Source organism: Eriocheir sinensis, chromosome 2 (assembly GCF_024679095.1).
Source record: "Eriocheir sinensis breed Jianghai 21 chromosome 2, ASM2467909v1, whole genome shotgun sequence".
NCBI lineage: Eukaryota > Metazoa > Arthropoda > Malacostraca > Decapoda > Varunidae > Eriocheir > Eriocheir sinensis.
The window spans coordinates 12,079,098-12,089,097 of NC_066510.1; the positions used below are offsets into that span (position 1 = coordinate 12,079,098).

The window sequence follows — 10,000 nt, forward strand, 5'->3', positions numbered from 1 at the left end:
GCGAATAGGGACAACTGGATAGTCACAGCCCTTCAACACCCACCTTCACAACCATCCCATTATTAGTCTGAGGCATAGCAGTCAACCACCTCACAAGTCACTGCCAGCATCACCACTAACTGACCATGATAAAATATCAAAGGTGTCTAGGATGCTGATGCTAAATACAAAACCCTTTTTACCTCTAAGGTTCAGTCAAATAAATAAACAAAATTTCTAAGATGTCATTTATTTTACCACTGTATATACAAATCCCTTGAAGAATTGACTGGGCAAGGAAGTGGGGTGAAATATTGTATTCTTAAGATGGTTTGGACATGAGATATGAATGAATGGGATGACTAAATGAAGTGTTTGAGGGCAAGATTAAAGGAGATGGTATCACAGGGGAACACCATCAGAAATGAATCAAATGAGTGGACGTGAATTGGAGAGAGTTGGCATGCGAGAGATTGCATATGATGAGAGGGAGTGCCGGAACTAAGAAAATTAGAGTCACTTTTGCTGCGGGAAAGCTGCCATGAACGAACAGGGTGTTGGAAATAAAAATAAACCTTCTGACGTCACTAAATATACTGATATTTATACAAGAAAAATGGATAATGTGACTTATTAAAAAGACACAATGGCACCTGATAAACTTGGAGAAAAATATAAATAGCATGTAATGAGAAATCAGGTAGGAAGTTTAGCAGAGTTGGAGTTAAGGATAAATGATACAGTTCCTGACGTCCTTGTTGAATATCGTCCAGATGAACCGCGATAACATCATTCGTTGTGAAGCTCACATCCTGGGGCGAGACAGGTGGTGCAGCTGGTGTAAGAGAGAATGCTGGTGACTCTTTTAGGGGTACGGCTAGAGGCTATGTTGAAGCATTCGCACAGAGGTGCATGTTAGTCCTGGGAAACTCGGCTCTTCTCATCTGCAGTGCTGGGTTATCTCTTAAGTTCTGCAGTTCGGCATCATAAGCAGCAATGCAGCATAGCCGATGAGAGAGGAAGAAGCTGTGGAGATATTGCCTGATACAGCGTTGGCCGGGATATTGTCCTCACCTCTGACAAATCAGATGTGTCGCGAACTGGGATATGAACTCGATGTATTGCACCTGTCTTGGAGTGTAGGTTGTTTTGTTGTCGACTAGGGTGGTTGCAAGAGATTACGGCTCAGTGTAGATGTGGAACTCCCTTCCTTCGATGAAGTACCTGAAATCCAGATGTATTGAAATCAAATTTCATATAGAGAAGAAAAAAATTGGGATGGAGGACCCACATATGTAGGAAACAAAACAAGAATATAAGAGAAAGGATAGTAAATAGGAAAAGAAGAAATCCACAATGTAATGAGGAGGAAGAAGATTTAGGTAATTGTTCAAAAAAGGATCAGATTAAGGTCTGAATACACAACCTTAATTTTATCAAACACAAATACCAGTTAAGGAGTGGTACAGGCCGTAGATTGTGATGCACTTATTCCACTATTTTAAAGAAAAATATTTATATGTGGCGGACTATGGAGTCTAATAAAACAATAATACATTATTATCCATTACGTTCTCTATTACTATTACTTTAGTAAAAAAAAATCTTAACTTCATAACTATTACTAGTGATTTCAATACCCTTTCATGGTCCATAACTACTTATCACTCTTACCACATATCTATCCTGCTGATCCTCCTCGTCAAGTATGACATTACGCAGCTCACAGATATTGTGCAGTACGCCACACGCCATTTTCACCTTGTAAGCTTCGGGGGTTGAGCCTCACATCTTACAGAACATGGAATTGCCGTGGGGCCTGTTGGTCGGCCCCAGTCAGTTCGTGGTGCAGGCAAGTGTTTATAGTGGCGTCATCTTGTTTGGCTCATGTTGTCCCTTGGAATTCATCTTTGCTCCAAAGTGGAGAGTTTCACTAGAGTCCGGGTTGATAGGTGGTCTTCAGGACACTGCGACAACACGCTGACCACTCAGCCACTACCTCCCTGGTTGTCTTGTGTTGAACTGAAAATAGAAAAAAATGGGATATCAGTTAAACGGCTAGTAATGCACCGATGTTTCAGTAACAAAAGTAAATTAATGTGTAGTGTTGTGTATACTAACCTTTGCAACAAGAGAAAGTATCTTACATGTTTTGTTATAATATCGCTTTCTTTATAATGATAACAATGCTTGAGTGCTACAAAAAAGTTACAGAAAGTTAGTGATATCAAGGAAAAATTGCAATAATGAAACATGAAAAAGAAAGGGAAAGGAGGCTATATACCAAGTAATGCTCAGTAAATAAAATTATGGTCGACGTCATGTAGATATTTGCCAAGCAGCAAAAAGCCGCAAAAAAGATGTGTAGTTATAACGACCAAGTTGGCAAATATATTAACCTATCGCCAAGCACTTCAAAATATTGACAAACTAACATAGCCCAACTAAACCTAATGGATAGTAACCTATCAGCATTAAATAGTAAGACCTAGACCTAGACCAAAACAGTAAATAGCCATTGCAATGAAGTTCGTTAAATAAAATGGAAGCTTTTTTTTTACTGAAGCTCATGTACACTTTTCTTTTAGTCAAGTCATATATCCATTCAGTGGTTATAGAGGTTATAAATGGTCTATATTTACAGTAATGGCACTTATGAATACATGTTTAGTTTTATTGGGAATGCATAATTTTTTTTCTCATATATATGACTACATTATGTGTGATAAAGTTGATTAAGTGTTTTATATTTTGGTTTCCTATACCCACACATTTCACCTCTTTATTTCATGTGTTCCTGCATTGTGCCTTGTTGTTTAATGTTATGAAATAATCTAGAAAATGGCACTGTGGACTTAAACAATTTTTGATTACCTGCTGTAAGCTGCTTGATGCCCTTCCTGTGGTCTTGATTATAGAGTCCACAGCCAGCGTTTTGAAGCATGAGCACTGCCCCCGAGGATATAACATACAGGGGGAATGAGGCTCTTCTCAAACATTACCCACAGTCCACTCTCAACATTCTTAGGGCCGCTTTCACAGTCGTCTGGTATGCCGGAGCGACGGGAAATGTCAGCATTACATCAGCTGAGCTGAGGATTATGAAGGATATATGTGAAAAATAAACGTACAAAGAATAAACGTGAAGAATAAATATAAAAAGTAACTGTGGAGAATAGATATGATGAAAAAATGTGGTCTCGCTGTAATACACCGCTTAAATCTGCTGACAACCTAATATTTCCCAGGGATAATAGGTGAAAATTTATATAATAATGGTGAGAAGTATTAAAGTTCTGTCATTTGGCAGATGTCAGCAAGACAGACTCTTCACCTATATATATTCATTACATTTGTTCATTATTCACACTTATTTAGCAGACCACGTTTTTACATAACAGGGTTGATTTTGTTATATGTGTGCCCTATGCATACATATGAGGCAATCTAGAATAATACGAAAGTTTGACCAAGAAGCATAGCGGGTGAATAATGGTGACAAGTATTAAAGTCCTCCCTTCTCCTTTATTGTGTATTTTGCAATTAAAAACAATCAATCAATTAAACTGAAATTCTCAGCAGGACGTTTACTGGTCAGCAGGTGAAGTGAGTTCATGTCATTCAAAGTCTTCTATTTTTTTTCATATTACCACTGAGGCCCAGCAACGTGTTACTGTATTGTGTAATATTTTTTACATTCATTTAAAGAAATTATATAACTCCTTGAGAGCAAGAATCTGTACTATTTACAAATTAATGTCATTGGTAAGCTCCATTGGGGAGCCCCCGCGGCTACCAGAGCTCCGTTACCAGAGGTTCCAATCTCTGGTACTGATGCAAACAAACAGCGCCGCGAAAGACGACTGTGAAAGCGGATTTCTTGTTGGTAGCGGCGATCGCCGCTCATTGGTAACGATCAACACAAACAAACGTGACTGTGAAAGCGGCCCTTAGTCACCACGCCCCACAGTTTGTACTGAGCATCCAAGAACACCTCCACATTGACGCAGTTAGAGTTTTTCGGCCCACATGCACTGCGTCATACTCTTTTGGTGCTATTATTCTTACGGGAAAAATAGCGATTTCAGCAGACTGTTGTGATTCTCGGCTGCTCCTGTCACTCCTCTGGGTTGAACGATAAGTATGTCAATCCAGTCATGAATAACAGACCCATCAATGTTATCTTCGACATCTCGGTATCCCCATACAGATAAAAAATGTCTCTTCTTGCGAGGAAATCTTTGGCTTGTGGCGGCGGTGTTGTCACTGCTCGGCCATGTTGACTGTCCAGCCGACTGGAAGTTGTACCTAAGCCCCTTGTGACACCCCTCGCAGACTCCCAAGGCGGCGAACGAGATCGGCACAGTCACAAGGCTTGAGACCTTTTATACAGCAAGCTCAAGGTTTCTCGCACGCTTGTGAGGCCTTGCTTGCTTGCTGTAAATTGCTTTACTGCATAGGATACCTTAACTGTAAATATGCTTCTGCGACTGTTTTGGTGAGTAGCACAAGGTGGTTGTGCAAAGGGCCACTGGCAGACATATGGCTTTCTAAGGTGGAGAAGACAGATTGGTCTTGTAATGTGGATAATACTTGAATAACAAGGGCCTGACATGCATAGGTGGATAATTTTGAGGCTCCTTTCAATTCGCTGCTTTGCAACACCTTAATTGGCACACCCATGCATGGGAATTCCAGGTGAGCACACCCTTAATACCTTTATGGGCACACCCATGGAGGTACTAAGGGCCTAATAACATCATGGGCACAGCAAAACATGTAGGTGCTGCCGTGACCTGTTGACTGGACTAATATGGCCGTTTGACAGTTCTGCTTCACCTGAGCCTTGTCCCGCCGACTCTACCTATTCCTACCTCAATGCACCCCCACCCCCCACCCACCCAACCACACCCACACCCACCCACCCACCCACACCCACACCCACCCACCCACCCACCCACCCACCCACACACACACACACACACACACACACACACACACATACACACACAGGAAATAAAATTCTTCCACCTTATGCAGAAGAAAAGACCAACTATTTTGTCTTCCCTCTTTAGTTATTGTGCCGTGCCCTTTGAAGTGTGTGTGTGTGTGTGTGTGTGTGTGTGTGTGTGTGTGTGTGTGTGTGTGTGTGTGTGTTTGGAGGTGCCTCGTGTCCCCTCACCTTTAATTAATGCTCACACAGGTGTCATGGGTGCGGCGCGAAGGAGAAGAGATCAAGCTGCTCACCTGGGGCCTGCACACCTACAGTAACGACGCCAGGTGAGTGAGTTACATAGCGTTGCACAGATGTTCAGGCCACACGCAGCACACGGTTCAGACAGACGAGGCGACCTGTCCCGAGACATAAGTGTAGCAACATCAAAGAGCCCCCGAGACGCCGCATTAGTGAATATTGCATCGAGGCAAGTGGTGGTGGAGTTTAATCTGAAAAAGTCATTCGTGTTGCACTGAACCACTGAACTCAAAATCTCGACTGGAAACTTCATATTTCATCTATTGCTGAGTCGGCATCTTCGAGGTGAGGAGTTTGTACCGTCCCCGCCAAATACTTTCCCTCTCCCAGATGCTACCCACCCCTGTATTCTCATGTGAGAGAGGAATTCCACTCACACTGTTCTTTTGGAGAGAGTAGAATCAGAAGCTTTCCCTCTCATATTCTCCATTCCTCTTACTGACTGGCTTCGAAATTAATTTCGTTGGAAAATTAATCTTTTATTTTTTGTTTTTTTATTCGCTACATGAACCCCTCCACCACTCCCGCTATACGCCGCCTCACAAAAAATTCTAACAAAGTCCATCCTCCCTCTGTGCCATGCCAAATGCAAGATTTAATCAGCACCATCATTCTTTCAGCACTTTCACCGTTACACTCTGGAACTGCCCTCCGTTGTCTGCATTTCCTTCTTCCTACGACATAACTCTTTCCGGATCAAAGCAGCAAGACACTTTTCAAACCAAATCTAACTCCACTGTCTGGAACATCATCATGTCCTGTTTGTTGTATAGAAGCAGTGCTACAGCGAGCTATTTTATGTTTCTGTTTTCTTCTTGGGCTGCCTCCTTTTCTGTAGGAACAATGTTGAGTTATTTAAGCCCCACGTCAACTGAGGAAAGATCATTATAAAAGGTCAGTAGCCTAAATAAGCAGGATCTCTTGTTTCAGTCTTCGACGTGAATATTTTATCAGGAGGGGGACTTCGCCCTTCCGTCGAGACATGTCAGACGGAAGGGGACTGAGTATTTTGCTTTTTGTTTCTTTAAGTTAGAGAGAGAGAGAGAGAGAGAGAGAGAGAGAGAGAGAGAGAGGCGGGGAAAGAATATCAATAAAGGACAGTAAATTTGAACACATGGCCATTCACAGCTATTGTTTTCCTCTTTCTCTTTCCCTCCTCCTCCTCCTCCTCCTCCTCCTCCTCCTCCATCTCCTCTTATTCTTCCCAAGCAATTCTTTTATTCTTTTGCACGCCTCCTCCATCTCCCCTCCTTTCCTCCTCCATTCTCTCTCGAGTGTGCTGAAGAAGGGAAGAAATGGAAGAGAGAGATAGAGAGAGAGAGAGAGAGAGAGAGAGAGAGAGAGAGAGAGAGAGAGAGAGAGAGAGAGAGAGAGAGAGAGAGAGAGAGAGAGAGAGAGACGACAGGTTGAAGGGGTGTTTATAGCCTTTTAATGACCCTTGCGACACCTGTTAATAGAGGTGATTAGTTAAGGGGCGGTCCAGGATTGGGTTACGCCCCTCGCTCATTTTCTCTCTCTCTCTCTCTCTCTCTCTCTCTCTCTCTCTCTCTTCCGTTTCTCTCCCTCCTCTCCTGTTGCTTTCTTTCTCTTCTGTTGTGATCTGTCTGACCTCTTTCCATCCTTCCTCTTCCTCCTCCTCTTCTTCTTTTCCTCCTCCTCCTCCTCCTCCTCCTCCTCTTCCTCGTCCCATTGAACTTTCCAGTGTAAATAAAAATGCGAGAATTACGCTACAACTTCCACCATTGTAAGCTCGTGCCGCTGTGCCCCGTCTTCCTCCCTCTCTTCTTAACTCCATTTTTTCCCACTTTCCTCCTCCTCCTCATCCCCTCTCATCACCATCCCTCTTTTCCTTATCCTTCTTCGATGTGTCCTCCTCTTCCTCCTCCTTCCTCCTTCTCTTCCCTACTTCTAATCCCTCTCCTCCGTTTCCTTCTTCGTCTCCTCCTCCTCCTCCTCCTCTTCTTCTTCCTCCTCTTCCTCCTCCTTCTCTTCCCTTTGTGGAGAGTTGCACGGCAGGAAGTTTGTGTGATGGTTCAACATTTGCGGTTTTGAAGTGTGTGTGTGTGTATGCGTGTGTGTGTGTGTGTGTGTGTGTGTGTGTGTGTGTGTGTTCGGTGATGAAATGGTGGTAGTGACGGTGACGGTGGTGGTGGTGGTGATGACGGTTACCCTCCCACCATTCCCTTTCCCTCCCCACTTCCCCTCCTTTATCAACACCCCTTTATTTCCTTCTTCTCCTCCCCTCCCTGCCTCCCCTTCCCTATCGTCATCCCCTTCCCTCCCTGCCTCCCCTTCCCTCCCGTCATCCCCTTCCCTCCCAGCCTCCCTTTCCTCCCTGCCTCCCCTTCCCTCCCTGCCTCCCCTTCCCTCCCTTCATCCCCTTCCCTCCCTGCCTCCTCTTCCCTCCCTGCCTCCCCTTCCCTCCCTTCATCCCCTTCCCTCCCTTCATCCCCTTCCCTTCCTTTGCACGTTGGGCCAATCAATGGCAAATGAAATTTAACGTTGACAAATGTAAAGTGTTGCACATCTGAAAAAATAACAATCGCGTTCGGTACGTAATAAATGGCAAACAACTTTCTGCAGTAAGTAAAGAAAAGGATCTTGGAATCACTATATCAAGCGATTTAAAGCCCGGTCAGCATTGTTCAGAGGTAGTTAGTTAAAACTGCAAACAAATTGGTTGGCTTCATCGGACGAGTCTTTAATAATAAATCGGAAAAAGTAATATTAAAACTGTATAATGTGTTGGTTCGACTCCGTCTAGAGTACTGTGTACAGTTTTGGTCTCCCTATTACAGAAAAGACATAGAAAAGTTGGAACGGGTTCAACGAAGAGTAACAAAGATGATTCCTAGGTTGAAAAATTTATCATATGAACAAAGGCTTAAAGAAGTAAATTTATTCAGTCTATCAAAACGAAGAATGCGAGGCGATCTAATAGAAGTGTTTAAAATGTTTAAAGGATTCAGTGATATTAATGCTGAAGATTACTTTACAATTGATCGATCAAATAGAACAAGAAGAAATCACAATTTGAAGATAAGTGGTAAAAGATTCTCGTCGCACGAAGCTAAACACTTCTTCTTCAATCGAGTTGTTAATGTTTGGAACTCTCTACCCTGTGATATCGTTGATAGTACAACAGTTACGGCCTTCAAGAATAGATTAGACAAGTATTTTGAATCCAACCAGCAACTAAGATATTACTCATTGTCGTAATAACGTTAAGTTCTTTCGAATACTGGTGTCCTTGTCCGCTTTTATCGCCCGGTTAGTGGTAGCAGTAATGATAGTTCTTTCCTCTTTCCTACATAATTTCCATGCAGTTTTTCCATGCTGCATGGTTCTTTTTCCTTTCCTGCCAGCTTTGGCTGGAGGGATAGGGGTGGGGAGGAGCCTTCGCCTTTGCTGTCCTTCATCTTCCACCTTTGATTAGATAGTTAGTGTAGCTTGTCACAAACAGCCTCGTAAGGACCAGCAGGTCTGTTGTTGTTTGTTCTTCCTTTGTATTCCTTTGTGTTCCTTTGTGTTCCCTTCCCTCCCTTCTTCCCCTTCCCTCCCTGCTAACATGTATAAAATTACTAACCTTTTCTTCCATTATCTGTCTCCCTCTTCCCCCATGCTAACACACCTTTCTCTCTATCTCTCTCTTCCTCCCCACCTTCTGTTCTCCCATTATAACATACGTACTCCCTCATCTCCTCTATCCGCTAAATTTAATCTCCCTGTCTTTCTATCTTCCTTCATACTAACACCTTTCTTTTCATTCATACAAACCCATTATTCTCTTTTCCTCCGAACTTATTCACTTTCTTCTCTCTTCCTGCATTCATACACCATTTTTTTTTTTTTCTTCTTCTCCGCAAACACATATTTATAAGTATATTTCAACCATCAACTTCCTCGTCCCTTCTTTTCTTGTACTCATATATTTCAGTCCCTTCCTTCATTTGCCTCCCTTTCGACAATCCTCTCTCCTTCTTCCTGACATATCCCAACACGGTTCTTCTTCTCGTTCCTTACAAACACTCAATACTGTACCTCTGCTTTCCCTTTTAATATCATCGTCTCTTATTATCATCTCCTCGCTAAATTTTCATTCCCCACTCTCTCTTCCTCCATACAAGTGCAATTTTCTCCTCCCCTCCCCTTAACTAAAAGCTTAATATTATTCCCTTTTCCCTTCATGCTAACCTTCCTTCACCTCCTCCCTCCTCGTGCTCGCTGAAATTTAACTTCCTTTCCCTCTCACCCTCTTCCGTACTCGTTTCTCCCTCGCTCCCCATCATCAACACACTATTCTAACTTCCCATTCATGCTAACTCCCCGTCCTCTATTTCATCTTCACCTGCAGATATTCGCTTAACTTTGACTCCCGTCCTCCCTCGGCCTCCCTATTAGGACAGTATTCTCTCTCCTCCACCCTATCAAAGCACCTCCTTCCCCTCTCTCTCCCTCCGTACTAACACCCTTACCTGCCCTGATCCTCCTACACGTATCCCCTTAACTTTAGCTCCCTTTCTTCTTCGTCCTCCCTATATAGTCTTCCTCCCCCCCTCCTATCAAAACATGCCTCTCCCTCTCTCTCCGTACTATCACCACCACTCCCTGTCTTTCCCTCGCCGCAAACACCCGCTTAACTTTAATTCTCTTCCTTCTTTATCCTCCCTATTACCACACTAGTCTCCCTCCTTCTCCCTCCTATCAAAACACACCTTCCGCTCTCCCTCCGTACTAACACCACCTCTCCCCGTCTCTCCCTCCCCT

The 10,000-nt window shown here is 43.3% G+C and overlaps 1 protein-coding gene across 1 annotated transcript in view; it reads left to right on the top strand.

Moving 5' to 3' along the window:
- The window catches only part of LOC126998181 (uncharacterized), a 133,637-nt gene that overhangs the window by 91,048 nt on the left and 32,589 nt on the right, over nt 1-10,000 (top strand). The window contains exon 7 of the mRNA XM_050859629.1: nt 5,183-5,259. Within this exon, the coding sequence (XP_050715586.1) occupies nt 5,183-5,259 (77 nt within the window). The remainder of the gene's footprint in view (nt 1-5,182; nt 5,260-10,000) is intronic.